Here is a 17,759-nt window from a genome sequence, read left to right as displayed (position 1 = left end):
CCAGACACACACGTGCAGGAAGCGTAACAAGAGCGTAGGACACTCACTGGGAAGTCGCAGCCAGTCAAGCGCACCGGCCGCAGCACATGGGACAAGTAACATTTAGCTGTCTATAGGGAAACATAGCTGGCTACATCTTCACCGCAAATTCAGTCTTCTCCTTTTCCTTATTCATAAAACACCATTCAATAGTCCCAACCTGAAATTCCAGTGAGATGCTGAGACAAAAACGTAGGTGCCATGCAATACTTTATTGAATAGGGTTAATGTAAGTCAGCAACAGCTGAGGGGCTACCTGGATAATTGCTCTATTTACCTCAAAGCCACTTTTATTGCTTCCAGCTGTTCCCTGATTGTGGCTGGATCACTGCTCCCTGTTTATCAGGGGCTACCTACTTTATTTTATTGCAGTCTTCTTTTGGTCATCTAAGTTGCTTTTTGAAACGTGCCTCTGCTGACCTCTGGGATCCCATTTCTGCCCCCCTGTTTCTTTGATTCTGCCAGTAGGCTCCCTTAATTTGCACAGTAATAAGAAGTGAAGGTAGCAAAAGATCCCTAATCTTGGGCATTTGTGCTCCCAGCTGAGGCAATTTGATGATCTCAGAAAGCTAGATATGAAAGTACAGAGTAGGGAAGCAAATTAAAATTTCCTATATCTCAGACTGGGGTTGCATCAGTTCTTTTTTGCATCACTGGAGACAGCCAGTTTTCTGTCTCTAAACATTTCTGGGAAGTTCCCTCTGCTGCTATGCACTGTTCAAAATTCTCTCTTTACTTCTTTATGTTATATAAAATTACAGTATAAACTACTATTCCCCTTTTAATTTTCTTATGGTGTACAGAATTACAATAGTTCTGATAAAAACCATTGGAAAAGTAGGGGAGGTAGGGATGAGCTATTGAAATGTCTCTGGAGTGGCTATTTAGCACTTCACACTGGCCTTGAAAATTTTATCTAAGGGTTGGGCAGTTCTCTCACACCTGGTTCCTTGTACAGATTAAATCTGGCACACAGGCAAGCTCTGCGTGTTGAAAGCAGAGTTCCCTGACGAATGAATCCATAGGCATTATATAAACAGTCTGTGAGAGCATAACACTCCCCTACAGATCTCTAAGATAAGGGGGTGGTTTAGTTCAATCGGTTTGCAGAGGCTGCATTACCCCAACACCGAGAAGGAAGCAAACAGATGAATCTTATATGGATGCAATCATAAGATTTTATTTGGACCAGAAAGTACACATCTTAAGCAAAGTAAAGCAAAAATACAAGATGGACTTCAGTGTTTTGAAACAGGGCCAGCATAACAGTGTGCATCAAACTATTTTTTGACATTTCGCTCATCTGTCTTGGTTCAAGTTTCCAGTGGACTGGAAAAATTGCAGTGCAAGGTGACATCGACGGATCTTTCCTATTAGACATATAGACATCAAAGAAGAATTACCAAAGAAAAAAAAGCACGGTCGCAAAGAACTAAAAACATACATGGACCAGTTTCCAGTGATACTAGTGCTTTTGTGCTGTAACAGTGAGAAACAGATTTTGCATAATCAGTAATTCGGTTTCTAAGAATGGAAAGGAGACATTTTGAGAAAACTGACATTAAAAGCAAATAGAGCATAACAAGGAAAAGCAGAAGAACAGCGCCCATGGGTGTTGATCAGCACCCATAGGTCCCCACTGCTCCAGAGAGCTCCTCAGCTCAGCTGCACATCCAGGTCTTGCCGTCAGTTCCCCCGCTGTTTCTCCTGCCATCCACACCTTCTGCCACGCTTAGCATGGCCCACAGCCCCCGTAGCGCTGCCTCCAGAGCTGGCTGGTGGAGGAGGAGGAGAAGGAGCTCCCGTAGATAAGCGAGCCCTGCAGACCCCTGGGGCGGCCCAGCTCCACTGGGGCTGAGGTGCCCACGAAGCTCTCCTGTGGGCAGGAGCTGAGGATGGGGCCTGGGAAGGTGATGACCACAGGCGGCGGGTAGACCACGGCACGGGAGTCCCCGCAGGAGGTGACGCAGGGCTGGCTGCAGGCGCTGGCGAGGGGCTGCGGGCAGGCTATCTCGCAGGGTGGGGAGCAGCGGGAGCTGAGCTGCTGGCTGCAGGAGGACATCCTTCAGGCACGGAGGGGAACCTGCAATGCACCGGGCAGCCTGCGTCAACCCACTGCTCATGAGCCGCCGTGCAGAGACCACCCTGCTCTGCCTCGCCAGCAGCAGGGAGGGCTCAGCACATGCTGGATGCAGGTGCTCTGCCAAGGCTCGGCTGCTTTTCCTCTCTCTTCCCCTTCCCTGCCCTCCTCCCTCCCTCCCTCCCTCCAAGGCTCTCCACAGGCTAAGCATGCCAAAGGCAGCTGGGACGCTCTGCCCAGGCTCACCAGCCCGTTCACCCTGATCTCATGGGTAAAAGCTCCTGGACTGAGCCCCGCCGTGGCTGAGCCCCGCTGACCGCTGCCGTGCAGCTCGGACAGCCAGGCAGCTGCCAGTTCAGAGTAGCCAGGAGAAAGGTCTGCATGCAACGCTACGTACTGACACCATTGCGGTTCAGACTGCGCATGCAGGTCCCTTTGCGGTTCAGACTGTGTGTGCAGGTCGTTAAAAATAACACGCCGCCTTGTACCTAAGACCAAAAGGGATAACAAAGGGGTCAGACTTACTCAGATCAATGAAGAGGAGAAGCAAGGACCTGGGATGTGAATACTTCTGAGCCAGAGGCCCTTATATACCATCTCCTGGATTGCCTGGGGGTGTTGAGACACACTTTGTGTTTCAGGTTTATTTTGTAACAAAACACGACAATGCACATCACTCCCCAGCCTCCTGTGATTATTTTATTCATCTTTGGATGATTATCAGTTTCTTCCAACACCCTCTTCTTGCTTCCTTAAACTTTTGGAAGCAGTTTCGCTTCCTGCAGCATTTTGCTGATTTTACCCATGTGACAAAAATGTTGGAAAACTGCCTTATTTATGCAATTGCTCCACATAGCCAGGATTTTTTGAGCACTCCTCCATGTCACAAGTGGTGCAATGCACTGTGTGCTGAATTTCTTTACTAAATCCCTGCTGATGTTGAGCTGAAGCACTGTAGGGCTTTATACTTGGAATAAGGGTGGGAGATTTACTCTCTCTGCCCTGTTGCTCGTCCCAGCTGCACGCTGCAGGTCTGATACAGCACAGTAAAGCATAGAGGCAATTTGTTTTGTGAACTCTTGCAGATCTCCCGTATTTTTATTTTGACTCTGAACAGAAAACAATGACTACACATTCTCTCCTGTGTTCCCTGAAGCCTTCACACCACGGCCCTGATTTATACCAGCTAGCACATTCATCCAGCTGCAGAGATTTTATGACCCTCTGTCTGCTGTGAGCAAAATCCTTCAATTACTATTAAAATAATCAGGTGGGTTTTTTACTTGGATGTGAATAGAATCAAGCAAGAAAATCCTATAAAGCCACACAGGGGAGCGGGATGTTTTATCTTGTGTTATGGGACATCTGAGGCTGGGGTCCAGCCCCGTGTGTTTCCTTTTATCCCCAAGCAGGGACCCTTGGGGCTGTGGTTGAGAGCAGAGGGAGCTGAACACAAACCCCCTAACTCATACAGGAGAGGGCTGCAATGCCGCGCCTCGCTTGGGTGTTTGCAGTGTCCTCAGTGATTCAGCATCTCAACACTGACCTGCACAAGGACATGGAAGGGATTGTCTTGCGTATTCCTTGATATTCCCAGAGAAAATTTAATAATGGGCCCCAAGAAGGTAACAATATATCTGGAGTTAAAACACTGTAATGAACACAGAGTATGAAAACAACTTCAGAAACTTCCCAATCTGCAAGAAAAATAAAGTAAATCAACATACTGCACCACCTGGGGAGGTCAGCTGCGTGATTTCTAAGAAGGAAGAACCTGGGAGACACTGAGGAAAAGCTGGGCTGGGTAACACTTGCTCACTGTTATGAGGAAACTGTTTGCATGAATGAGGAGTTGAGGAGTGATGCGTAATCTGTGTGTTTGGGAGCTAATTAAGATCTTGTTCATGAGGTGTCATAGACCAGCAGGCAGCCCAAGAAAGGGTATAAAAAGGGCTCGCAGAGCCGACAGCCTCAGACAGCTGCTATTTACTTCTCCTTTTTGGCGTCTTGAGTAAGTTTGACTTAAACTCTGACTTAAAGCATCGTGCTTGAGTAGGTTTAACTGATTCTTTCAGAAATACTCTGCTTGTCTTGCTTATGCCTCTTTTTCCTTGAAAATGCACACCTTTCACAGGCTTTGGTACGTGAGGTGGGTTTTGATGCAAAACCTGGTGATGGGTGGTCTCCAGCTTGATTGCTCCAGGTCACTTTGGGGATGGCCAGCTTGGGCAATGCTTAGCAGGAGAGCCTGGGAAAGTGCAGAGGAGCTGCCTGGGAGGGAGGGAGGGAGGGAGGGAGGGAGGAGGGCAGGGAAGGGGAAGAGAGAGGAAAAGCAGCCGAGCCTTGGCAGAGCACCTGCATCCAGCATGTGCTGAGCCCTCCCTGCTGCTGGCGAGGCAGAGCAGGGTGGTCTCTGCACGGCGGCTCATGAGCAGTGGGTTGACGCAGGCTGCCCGGTGCATTGCAGGTTCCCCTCCGTGCCTGAAGGATGTCCTCCTGCAGCCAGCAGCTCAGCTCCCGCTGCTCCCCACCCTGCGAGATAGCCTGCCCGCAGCCCCTCGCCAGCGCCTGGAGCCAGCCCTGCGTCACCTCCTGCGGGGACTCCCGTGCCGTGGTCTACCCGCCGCCCGTGGTCATCACCTTCCCAGGCCCCATCCTCAGCTCCTGCCCACAGGAGAGCTTCGTGGGCACCTCAGCCCCAGTGGAGCTGGGCCGCCCCAGGGGTCTGCAGGGCTCGCTTATCTACGGGAGCTCCTTCTCCTCCTCCTCCACCAGCCAGCTCTGGAGGCAGCGCTACGGGGGCTGTGGGCCATGCTAAGCGTGGCAGAAGGTGTGGATGGCAGGAGAAACAGCGGGGGAACTGACGGCAAGACCTGGATGTGCAGCTGAGCTGAGGAGCTCTCCATAGCCTTGGGCACCCGTTACTCCTGGCTAATGCGTTGGGACCTATGCGTGCTGCTCAGCACCCGTGGGAACCGCTCTTCTGCTTGTCTTTTTATGCTCTATTTGCTTTAACATTGTTGCTGTAAACCCGCACTGGTTTCTCAAAATGTGTGTGTTCCATTCTGACAGTACGGGTGAGAAATTTGGTCATTTTGTGCTTTAGCCTCTCTGTGAAGACATGTACTGGTTTTCTGGTTTTATGTTCAGCCAAGAAGATGTAACAAAATTTCTACCAGGGTAGTTGCTTTGCTCTCCCACGGGGTTAAGCTTTTCTGCTCAACAAAACCTTCCTGCATGCTGCAAAGCAGATTGTGGTTGACAAAGTTAGTTTTGCCATGGGGTAGAAAGAGCACCTTTTGTGAAACATTCATTCCTTGTTGGAGAATTTCTTGTAATCAGGTCTGAGAAACTGGAAACATGCCTTCAATATTTTTTTTGATTGTTAGTAAATGCCATTTCTTGTTCCTAATAAAAATCTTGCTGCATCCTACTATTAGCATTCTCTTTTTGTTTTAATCCAGTGTCTCTTCACACCTCTCTCCCTTACATCCCTTTATTAGCTGATGATTATAGATGCACTTATGTGCATAGGGCCAGGATATGTCCCATGCAATGCATAATTCCTTCTTCCCAACATCTGGAACCAGAATCAGCATCTTACATGGTAAATGCCATCATAAAAAAGCCTTTGCACCAGGAGGTACGCGCGCTTCAGGACTCGGTCAAAGAATACATGTGCAGAGTGTTGTTATTAAGGTTAGAATATGCCAATATTTAGTGTAGATACATTTTTATATTCAGGTAAATATGTGCATTTTACTTTTGTCCTCACTTTATATCCTTGTCATCACTGTGCTCAAGGAGCTGGCTGAACTTTGCGTGCTGTGTTTTGAAGAAAACACCAAAATCATGGACACACGAGACATATGGGAATACTGCCTAGAAGTACTTTAATAGCAGACTGCATTAAGGTGGCATCCTGTGCCTGGTGGGCCTTTTAGGGTTGCATTCTACTTCGACAGAAGAGGCTGTTTTTACACAGTCATATAATCAGAATTATACAATCAGCTCTGATATAAGGAAGATTTTTTTTAAAATCAAAGCCTCTTAGAAAGGAACTGCTGTAAACTGGAGAACCTCTTTGCTCCCAAGGAAGCAGGGGACAGTTTGGTGTCATCTCAGAAAAAAATCAGCCCCCTCCAAAAAAAGACGCTTGAATCTTGACTGCAATGCTATCTCAGGAGGTCCCAGATGGGCGCCAGTAATTCTAATCTGAAAATGACACCACAGTTTCAAGGCAAGTTGAGGATATGCCAACACTTCAGCTCAGAGACATGAATTCACCTCGTCTAGAGGTGTCCGAGATAACTGATTTACTCAGCTTGAGTCACACTCTCAGCTAAGCCACAAGAGCGCAGTGCTGAGTCTTGCATTATCCCTATGAATATTTATGTCATGGTCCCAGTTAGGTTTTATGGCCATTGCAGCAACAGAGTTTAATGTGTCCACATCAACAGCAGCCACGCTTTTTGGCTTGAACTAGTCAAACCAGGACATAAACACTACTTTTCAAGTACCTAGAAATACTGGTCTTCAAACAGAAAGTGCCGCTCGACGCCTCCTTGTTGGCAGTTACTCCTTTTTCATGGCATTCTCCCTCTCCCTGACGTCTCATCCACTCCTGTGTTGTCGTTTGACTCCTCCTAGGGTGTAGCAGACATGCCAGTGCAACCTGCGTGTGCTGTGTTACCAGACAAGACAAATTCCACCCACACTGTATGAGATGCACTCTTGGATGGATGACTCCAAAGCCGTCCGCCATGGACTTGGAAGAACTGCACAGAAACATCTGGGCATCCTGAGCAGAGCCTGGATTTCAATTACAAACTGAAACGAAGGATGTCCCTTTGCTATTCTTGTGATGTTCATCCAAGCTAGCCAGGAATAGGCATGCTTGTAAAGAAATAATCCAAAATCGATTTATAGAAGGTTTTGCAGATGCATTTCAAAGTCTTTTTTGTTGGTGTTACAATAAAATTATGTACTTGATATAGATAAAATATTCTGTGCTAGTTTAGTAAATGGGTGTGATGATTGTTCTTGTACAATGGATCCATATGTGCCACAGCGTGTGATTTATCATACAAGGAATCCATGCAAAGGTAGTCCACATCGCACACTAACTTTTATTTTCATAGAGCTATGTGTCTCTGAGTATTTCACTACACCGTATTTGCACTGGCAAAGATGGCTGTGAATGGTTTAAGTCGGTAAAGCACACAAAACTTCCATTATATGCGAAAAAAAACATTAGGATGTAACCCAGGTGCCACTTCGTGGGTCCGCAAAGTTACAAAAGCCGACACGTGGCTGTAACCCTGAGTGAGCATCATCGGCCAAAAGAAGTACTTTGGGGCGTCAGCAGAACCGACGCTAGTATGTAGCTCCCTTTGCCCTTTCAGGAGGGCAGGATGGTTTGAAGAGGGATGCATCTCCAAGAATTATGTGATTCATTGGTAAGTATCTGTAGGTATCTGTCATCACTGTCATCCCTTCCATACAAAGTGAAACCAGGTGTGGTTTGGGCAGGAGGAGCAGACCGTATGGGTTGTTTCCCCACAACATCTTCTTCCCTTTGTTTCTATTCCTGTTTTGAGTTTATGTGAATCCTCTACCGTAGACTATCAGTGGCTTTAAAGGGAGGCATTGCTAGGAAACAACACTGAGGGAAATCCCAAAGTGGCCCCAGAAAAAAAGGCTTCGTCTGCCTTCTCGATGGGTCACCTGTATGGCATTACACTGCAGTACTGGCAGCAGTTACCAAACGCTAGATGACCAAACTTAAACAAATTTAAGATTTTAGAACAGAATTCTCAAGGTTACTCAAAACCAGGCATTCGACTTTAAATTCTGTAGAAAGGGCTGGATTTTAGAGGGGAGGGACTCATCTTCTAGAGGTTAAAAAAGGGATTGTAAATTGTGTCAACCTGGGTACGTAGAATGGATAAACATCATTGGAAATAGTTTTATCATTAAATAACTGAAGAACTGAGGACAGGGTGCTGGATCTGAGGGAGAAATCTGCTGAAATAAGCAGCCCATCTTCTGCATCAGCTGAAACTGCACTTTAAGATGCCAGCCCAAGGTTTTCCTAGGGTGATGCATGGCTTCACTCCCTGACCTGTTTCATCCCAAACCATGAATCGTTCATCACTCAGGAGCACTGAGGTCTTCAGCAATGATCCCATGGGGTGCCTGACAATGAAATCTGGGCATGAACTTCTCATTGTCTGAGGTTCCTGTCCCCCCATGCCAGGGCTGGAAAACAGCAGCTCCCTGCTTATAGGTTCCTCCACCTGTACTTTTAAAGCTTGAAGTGGGACATGTGTTTCGTGTTTGTTTCTTAGCCAGGAGGATGGGAACAAATGCTTCCCATTTCCAGACTCAGTAGGAAGGTGTCTGTGGAGTCTAATGTGCCTCATATCAGAGTCATAGGAATGAACGTGCGTGGGCACGATGGGATAAATTGCACAACGCCCCCTTACTGGAGCATGACTTGGAAAAGTGGGGTAGTATCTCAGGCATGTCAGCATATTGTGTTTATGGATAAACTTCTGAGCAATCTTTGTTCCATGAGGCAATCAGAGAAATAGGAAAAAGCAATAAAAAAAAATATTACTTTGCCAGAGTAATGAGAAGAACGCAATAGTAATCACCATCACTGAGCAAAATAATTGCATTATCTGGGGCAGTTGCAGGTGGAGTGGATTTTTGTTTGATAATGCATTAGGACATCATACATGAAGAATGTTTCACATCCTCCTGATTGCCCAAGAAAAGGCATAAAAGCGCTCACGGTTCTGGGCTGCTCTAACCATTTCTCCTGACTTGCTTTTGCTGTGAAGGGGTAAGTCTGAGCTTGACACTGTTGCTATTAGGATGTTGCTGTAATTGGGACATGCAAACTTATTGAGAGTAGGATTTAGTGAATTCTGATTTCCTCCAACCTAACAATCTTGCCTTTATGAATTTGCCTTATTTTGTTCGCGTTGACTTGCAGAGGTGACTACCAAGAAAACTAACTCTGAGTCTCAGACTGAACTAGGAAGCCACCATTAGCAATAATGTTTTGTCCTGTTCTTTGCAATTATTTCTGCATTAATTTGGGGACTGTCATGCATTAGTACTTGTTATTGTCAGGACTTTATTCCTTTTCTTTATTCCCAGGCTTTCATTTTATGGGTTTTAGTAAGGCAGGACAGAGATCAAGTGGAGCTGCAAATCGATTTTATGAGTGAACAAGTGATCTTATGATTAAAGAAAAGGACTCCACAAAGTTTCACACAGATCCTAGTTCTGCCACACTCATCTGTCACCTCAGCCATCTTTGGCAGGACAGCTGGGACCACATTCACAGGAGTCCTAATTATACTGGAAACCTCACTGATACTGCATTCCCACCCCAAGGTGGGATATCCTGCCAAGCAAACTTTTTATGAGCTCTTCGGGGATGTGGCTGCTGCTCATTTTATCTGTGTAAAGCATGTGCAAGGGAGCCTTGGTGCCAGCTGTGGCATCTGAAAGCCTTGGGAATAACACTGTCATTAACCACCAGGCTTGTCTGAATTTTTTCCTCATGAAATGGCTCTGGGCAAGATGTTCACTTCTCAGCCTCAGTTACCTCTTCGTTAAAGCTGGAATAACAATGACTTGCCTCATACAGTTGTATTGATTACAGGTGGTTCAGAACCAGCACAGGGTGCTACTAATGTAAGTGCTAGCCAGTGTTTCTGTTCTTTTTTGCCATTGTTTATAAGAGAAATGGTTGAGTGTCACAGTTAAGTCAGATTCAAAAAGCAAATGGTGGAAAGGAGAAATGGTAAAGGATGGGGCATAGCTTGAGTTCAAATATGCGATTTCTTTTATTGTTAATGATGATTTTGTGTATCAAATTGGCTCCATAATTAGGAGTCAAAAGAAACAGAGTTTGTTCCAGGGAAGAGGAGGAGGAGGGCATGAGAAGCTGAGAAAAGACACATGGCTGCTGAGACAAACCAGAAACCTTCAGCCTTCTTCTGGTCTTGCTGTCTTTTATTCTTTCTCTGCCAAGCTCAATCTCCATTATGTTAGTATCTGAGCTTTCACCCTTGTGTTGCCTCGGTGCTGTGTGTTCCAGATTTCCCTCCATTCCCAGAAGATGTCTTCCTACCGAGGGATGATCAGCTCCCGCTGCCTTGCGCCCTGCGAGGTGACCTGTATGCAGCCAGTGGCGAATGCCTGGAGCCAGCCCTGTGTTACGTCCTGCGGTGATTCGAGGGCCGTAATCTACCCACCACCTGTGGTCATGACCTTCCCAGGACCCATTCTCAGCTCCTGCCCTCAGGAGAGCATAGTGGGCAGCTCAGCACCATCCAGCATTGGGAGCTTGTTTGGATCCATGAGCTCTCTGGGTACCAGGGGCTCCTATGGTTCCAGGAGCTTGTACAGTTATGGGAGGTCATATTCTTCCTATGGATCCAGTGGTTATGGTTTTGGGAGCTGCAGACCATGTTAAACATGTAATGAATAAGGAGCAATCACCCAACATGGAGGAAGATGTACCTCCACAAACCCTGTTGCTGACACCTCTTCCCTGGAGCGTGAATTGTGCATCTCTTGCATATAATTCTCAAGCTAATGGTTTAATTTAGTTTTCTGACAGTTCTTTCCAGTGGCTCCTGGTAATACTGGCCTCAAATTAGTTATATCAATGATCTTTGGCTGGAGGAAAGTGGGACAAGATTGTGTAAGTCTTCCCATGCCATGAAAAAGCAAGAGTAATGTATGTGGAATGCATAGCCCTGGAGCAGTTATTTGCTTGCAGCCTTGAGACCCTGGCAACATTTCCCCATGTTTTTCATTCTCAATAAGATCTTTGGCTTCTTACTTTCTCATTAAATTACTGTGCATCAAAATCCTGAGCTTTTTTGTCTTTATTGTCCACCAACAAATTTGTTTATATACAATTCTGGGTGAACATCAATCTCTGTAGTGAAACATGACAGCGTTTGCTTTCTCAATGCCTAAGGTTGAAAGATGAACAGGACCATTAAGCAGGAGTAAGCATCGTGACTGCCTTTTTTCACAAAAGTAATTTTATGCTGGATAAACATGTTTTGTAACCCTTATAACTAAATTTGAAATTTCCTCCAGGAGGTGTGGTTACAATGTGTATTTGCTACATGCTAGCAAAGAAAGTTAAACACCCGAGTAACTTTGAAGAGCTTCCCTGAGTCTCACTACTTGCCTGAGGCTCCACCTTAATTACATCCCTGTATACTGGTTTTATAATATTCTTCATTGTTTAAAAATAGCATGTAAAAATCTGTGGGTAGAACTTTCCTTTGAGTAGCCAACAGGAATTCTCAACTGAATGGCAAATCTTTGCTGAAATTCTGTGAGATTGTTAAACTTTCCCATTAATACCTCTAAATTCTAGTAAATCCCAGTTAAAATAAAGAAAAGAATAATGCTTAAGTCTTCCCTGCAGAGCATCACATATAATTCAGACAAAATAATATTTCCATGTCATGAATTTTACACCCAAATTTCAGGCTACTCACAGGTGACTGGGGGTACTGGACATGTTCAGCACATCTTTGTTCAACAGCAACAGGGTTCCGGGCTTCTCAGCATGTCCTGTAGAGCTGTTTTAATAGTGATGCAATTTGCATACAATTAGTACAGCTATTAAGTGACATTCACCCCATCCTGTGTCTGCAATGCCAACCAGGACTCTGATGGAGCAGACGTCAGACACTGCTCAGCACTTCTGCTCTTCCCTGCGTGAAGGTGCTGTTCCAAGGAGTACCAGCAATACACTGACAAGCTCCGCAACACTTGGCAGGCTAATTCCAGGCAAACCCCTGTTTCACGCTGCAGAAATTTGTTTGGACAGGAGCAAGTATGTGGTAATAACTTTAAAGGGTTGGGAGGTGTGGCTTCGCTTGTAAAACTATCTGAAATGAGGTGAGGCTACAGTGAGGTAGGCAGCCAACACCTCTTTCTTGTCAGGATGTGTCTGAAGGCTTTGTCTTATTTTCATGCTTTCTCGGTCTGCAATGCACTGCGTGATTATTTTTGGAGTCTCTAGGATGCTGGCAAAAAAACCCCGTACTGATTTGTACAGGTATGTAGAGCACTAAAGCAACCAGATCAGGTATATTCAAGACGTGTCACTCTGCTGTTGATCACTACAGAAGTCCTCATTTCAAGATCTTTGATTTTATCCCACACAGAAAAACAGAATTACACCAATCCTTTTCTCAGCCTGTCTTGCAGCACCTCTGCACTGGACTTGCAATAGCAGCCAGTTTCTCACTGTGGGGGGAAAGGGTGCAGCCAGGCATCCTTTGGTGTGGATGCTGTCAGCATACCTGGATGAAGCTGCTCTGCCTACGTATTTGTTCTACTACAAAAAAGGCACACGTGGGAGCTAGAAGTTAGAGCCCGGACTATAAATAGATCACAATAGCATGTTTTGATTGATTGATGGATGCTACTGACTTTGAATGGTGTTTGAAGGCGTAGTGCTCCATTATTTTGTAAAGTAACCTGCAGAGGCGTCCCTTGGAGAGCAGGGAAGGGCAAAATTTGCATTGCCGATTCTCAGCTGCCAGCCTGAGTTTGCATGTTATGGCTATAGACCAGAGCAAACGCCAGAGGACTGTCCTTTAACTGCCTCCCATTGCTCTGTACTGAGGTGGACCACCAGCAGCCTGCCACTTCCCAAAGGCACTGGGTTACACTGTCATGCAAGCGTGATCACGGATGAGCACGGTAGAAGAGAACCAGTTTCACTGGCAGCCCCAGTGCCTCTCGGGTCACTTCACGTGCAGATATAAGATGGGAGGAACACCAGCTGCTGTTTATCATGATAATTTGGAAGCGGTGCTTCTTGACATTTTCCTGGGCATGGCATCATGGAGACCACATCTGGCTGTGAGGTCTCTGCAGTTCGGGGTCAGCCATGGGATGTCCAACCTGTTGACAGCACCAGCAACTCAGACTCCTGTTCCTCCTGCCATGAAACAAGTAATTACCCACAATAGGAAGCAACAATAAATGAAATCACGCTGTCTCATCTTGAACTACAGAGGTCACTACACTCTCCTCTGTCTTGTCTAAATGTGCTCTGAGCATGTTTTTAAATCCTAGTACAAGGTAACGCTATTGTTAAATGAGATGCAATCAGAAGCTGATTCATAAAAGTGATGTAAACACAGCCTGAAGTGTATGTCCTCCCCACGCACTAAATTACAGTTCGAGACAGATATGTGTGGGTGTTAAGCCTTTCATGTTTGATTTAAATAGGTGGATTTGCTAAATATGTAGTCACTGCTAAAGCCTAATGGTTTTTTATGTGGTTCAGACTCATACCACTGGTAAATAGCCTGCAGGCACATGGCTCAACATAACAGAACCAGAAATAAGCCCTGATGAATGCCAGCTTCCTTCCAGGGCTTGATTCTGGAGGAATTAGTAAAGTCACTACTTGCACTCTACCTTTTATCACTTTTGTAATTGGAGAATCTGAACTTGAATGTTTCGGATGTTTTAAATAAAATACTCTATCAGAGAAACCCGAGGAAAGGAAACTTTTTTTTTTGTTTTTGTTCATTCTCCTCTTTTAGAAAGACATTATATAATAAGCCATGTCTTGAATCCTTAGGTTACATTTGGAAATGTTCAAAGCCAGGTTTGAGGGGGCTTTGAGCAACCTGATCTAGTGAAAGATGTCCCTGCCCATGGCAAAGGGATTGGGATAGATGATCTTTAAAGGTCTTTTCCAAGCCAAATCATTCCTTGATTCCACGATTCTATGATTTTATTTTGTTTTATTTAAATTCTGTTAAATTTCCTTTGCCCTGTATACTACCGGCCGTGCCACATACCATCTTTCAGCCAAAACAAGCAGAATTCAATGAAAACATGTCAGTTGGATGGATTATCTCATTTTCAGAGTTCTATCTTAAAAGTATTCAGGACATTTTCATTTTCAGCATTATTGACTCACTCAAAGCAGTCAGAGTACTGACCTAGATTACAGGCAAATTTGAATATTAATATGGAGATTGGCATCATTGAAATTCTCCCTGTTCCAATATATGCCAGTGCTCTTGATGCCACAGCAAAGAGACAGACAGGAATATTCCATGCTGTGCTCCTTATCTGGAGTTATTTTCCTCTTTTCCTGAAGGAGATGAGCGTAACAATGAAAAGCAAACCTGAAGCTAACTGCTGGAATAGAAAACCAGGAACAGAGACCATATGTCAGTGGTTAAATGGGGATATTGGAGAGTTCAGTTCTAGGCTTTGCCAAGAGATTCTTTTGTCACCTGGAGAAGATATTTACTAATGTTTTTATCAGTATGGAAAACATGGCCTCTAAACTGTATAAAAGATGCCTATCTGCAAAAAAGGGGAAAAGAGCAATGATGTTCATGCTTTGCTTGTCTATTTACTCTGGAAGCACTTGAAGACAGGGATGTGGTTTATTCTTTGCACAGCACTGAACATGCCTCACCTGTAGCTTCATTACAATTTGCGTTGTTGCTGCTCCTGATACTGCACTACAGCTATTTCTTGGAGGAAACAGGGATTAGTCCTCTTTCTTGTTGGGGTGGAAAAGCTGACAGCTGCAAGGAGGAATAACTATTAGCTGCTTGGGATGTCTGGAGTTTAAGTACCACTGAGCAAGTTGATGCTGTAGGTTGAGCATCTATAGGTGCAAATTTACATCTGGAAAGTACTCTGCTGGGCACCCACTTTGGTGGCATCTGTGGCCATGCTGAGCTCAACATGGAAACCCACAATTCTCTGGCTGCTCATAGAAAGGCCCCACTGAAGTCATGTCTAAATAACAGGAGTTAAAATGCTATGTTATTTTAAACTTTTCATATCTTCAAAAGGTGGAAAGCTGCTACTCAGGAGCGTCATTACAGAAAGAGTTGTGACGCTGTAAATTCAGTCTGTGCTCAAATGTTCTGCAGTATTACTGCTCAGTTAGCAGCTTGGTCCTGCCCGTGGGAAGATATTACCCAGGATGGGCTGTGGATGAAGGGAGGAAGGGAAACCAGAAGGCTGCTGTGTGATGCAACAAAATTTTAATGAGCAAGAAATACCTGTGTTTGCAAAGTGAGACTTCACAGACTATGAAAAATCTGTTTCCAAACAATTTCAGAGAATGTTCGATAAATGTCCTGTTCAGAGATATTGCTGTCCTCAGCTGGCTTTCTTCTGTCTGTTGTGCAACTACTGAAAAAGACACTTGTCATTATGAGCGATGTCCATACACAACAGGCCGCCCCACGATGGTTAAAAAAAATGGGAAAGCTGGAACAGGCAACAATAGCAAACAAAAAATTAGAAATTGAAGGGCAAACAAAAATCAGAAAAAAGACTGGAAAGGCTAAGTGGCAGTAGTTCCATTGCAGGGCTGCAGGAACGCTGAACCTCTGTCCTCATTGCTCTGCATATGGATCTTCATGTGGCTCTTCTGGGACCTCTCTGCTGCCTTTAGCAGGGCCCACAGGTGCTGCGGAGGAACCGGCTGTACTGGCGGGAGGAGTATGGGCTGCAGTACCCACTGCTGACTGTGGAGAGGGCTGAACTCCCATAGCCATACTGGGCCCCATATCCCAGAGAGCCCCCATAACTGTAGGGGCTCCCAGTGCCGTAGAGGCTCCCCAGCCCCAGGGAGCCCCCAAAGGCGGGTGCTCCGGAGGAGCCCACCACGGCTTGCTGGGGGAAGGAGCTGAGGATGGGGCCGGGGAAGGTGACGACCACGGGGGGCGGCTGTATCAAGGCCGTAGAGTCGGGGCACTGGCGGACACATGGCTCGTTGCAGCTGTTAGCAATGGGCTGGGGGCAGGCGATGCTGCTGGTGGTGGGGCACAGGTCGTAGCAAGACATTTCTTTGTGAGGATGAAGGTGATCCTGAAACAGAGAGCACGGAGCTGCATAAATACAAAGCACAAGATTGACTGGAGCAACAGGTCAAGGTTTGGTGCTGGGTTGTTGGGGAACAGGCACAATGATCACCAGATACATGAGCAAAAATGTTGACCCTATTCACAAACTTTTCTGTCAATCAGCATTGCTCTGATCTTCCCCATCCAGCAATCCCTGCACTTGTGACATCCACCAAGCCTTCTGAAATTGCTTCTGCTTTTTTTCTTCTTTTAATTTGCCTTCACAGAGTGTTGGTGGCACATTTTTTACTAAAACACCAGCACTCCTTCCTGGTGAATGTGGGTAGAAAGCCAGGGGCTGCAGGAGGCTACACCAGAGTTGACCTTCTCATTACATTGAATGGGACAGAAGCAGATTTTGTACTGGGAGCAATGGGATGGAGTCAAGAACCCAGCACTGCTTTCACCACACATTTCTGCAGCTTTTCCTGGTCCTTGTTTCTTTTCAGGCTCTTTGAGGTACTATACTTTGAGTTGTCCCCTTTCAGTTCTAGGCTCTCTTAATCTCTGTAATCCCTCTGGTAAAACCCCCAAAGCATTTGAGCCTTCATATAGATTCAGATACCTGATGTAATAAGTAAATATTCCCTATAAAATATTTATATCCAAATATTTCTTGGCATAGCAGTATAATTTCATATGGAGCGTGGAGCAGATTGGTAAAATGTAAGGAGCTGATTTCCTTCATCAGATAAAAATTCAGTTTTCAATCTAGCATTTCAGCTACGTCTGGTCCCAAAAGCTTGTGGCTTAGCACTTTTCCCAGTAAAAATAGGGAATATTATTTTGTTCACTTGATCAGGCCACCGGTCTACTTCCCTTGTTATTGTGCCTGGTGAAAATAACCAGGCTTTAAAATAAGCAGGATTTAATTTTTACCTATCCCTAAGAACTAAATACAAGCTAGGATTATTTTGCAATAATATTCCTGTGTAGATAATGCTCTTTCTTCAGCTGGGTTATCAAACAGCTTAGGATATGGCCATGTCTCTCCAATTCAATCATTTACTGAAATGGTGCAGGAGAATTCTGCATTTTAAATTTAACGGCTTCCTACATTTTCACTCTGCTAACAGTACAAGAATGCCCAAATATGAATTGTAGTGAAATAAATGCCTCAAGCCCTGATCTTGACTTCTAAAGACTACCGTACTTGCCAACATACTGAAAAAAAAAAAAGAGAAAAAGAGAAAAAATCAAAAAAAAGTCCTAAACCCCCAAATGTAATAGTGAGCAGTATTCTAAGCTGCAGTGCAAAGGCATTCTGGCATTAGGAAAGATATGAAATGGCATCAGACTTACCTGATGTAGAAGAGAGTGCGCAGGAGATGGAACTGGTCTGCGTACCTGCTCCTTTTATACCATCCTGCAGATTGCCTGGGGGATCTGAGGCACACGGTACACATGAAGTCATAATCACCAACCAGCCCAAATTTGAAGCACATATAACTTCCCAAGGTGATGAAACTGTTTTTGCTTGCAGTTTGCAAAATCACCCTAAATCTCTGAAGAGCATGACATGCACATTCCAGCTCCCAGTTCCCTTTCATCTTGAAGCTTAATTGACCAGCTTCATTGCTGGTATCATTCCACCCTCCTCATTGGCATCGCAGGAGGAATTAAACTGGTTCAATTTATTTAGCACTTCCTTTATTAACTTCCCATAATGATTTTAATCAGAGCTA

General features: G+C 45.2%; 2 protein-coding genes across 2 annotated transcripts; one reads left to right on the top strand and one right to left on the bottom strand.

Annotated features, from left to right (window-relative positions):
• Nucleotides 1–2,099: 2,099 nt before the first annotated feature.
• LOC308055059 (feather keratin B-4-like) lies at nt 2,100–15,599 on the top strand. Its single transcript, XM_080368639.1, has 2 exons — nt 2,100–8,969; nt 10,239–15,599. The coding sequence occupies exon 2, from the start codon at nt 10,260–10,262 to the stop codon at nt 10,614–10,616; it is 357 nt and encodes a 118-aa protein (XP_080224765.1). The 5' UTR covers nt 2,100–8,969; nt 10,239–10,259; the 3' UTR covers nt 10,617–15,599.
• A 9-nt stretch (nt 15,600–15,608) lies between these two features.
• On the bottom strand, nt 15,609–16,022 carry LOC308055046 (scale keratin-like). Its single transcript, XM_080368621.1, has one exon. The coding sequence runs from the start codon at nt 16,013–16,015 to the stop codon at nt 15,620–15,622; it is 396 nt and encodes a 131-aa protein (XP_080224747.1). The 5' UTR covers nt 16,016–16,022; the 3' UTR covers nt 15,609–15,619.
• Between the last annotated feature and the right edge of the window lie 1,737 nt (nt 16,023–17,759).

Source organism: Falco punctatus (genome assembly GCF_963210335.1).
Source record: "Falco punctatus genome assembly, chromosome: 18".
In the NCBI taxonomy this organism is placed as follows: Eukaryota; Metazoa; Chordata; class Aves; order Falconiformes; family Falconidae; genus Falco; species Falco punctatus.
This window is presented reverse-complemented; position numbering and strand designations above follow the sequence as displayed.

Excerpts from the sequence above, each read along its gene's own strand:
- LOC308055059 (XM_080368639.1), top strand. The coding sequence starts at position 10,260 with ATGTCTTCCTACCGAGGGATGATCAGCTCCCGCTGCCTTGCGCCCTGC.
- LOC308055046 (XM_080368621.1), bottom strand. The coding sequence starts at position 16,015 with ATGTCTTGCTACGACCTGTGCCCCACCACCAGCAGCATCGCCTGCCCC.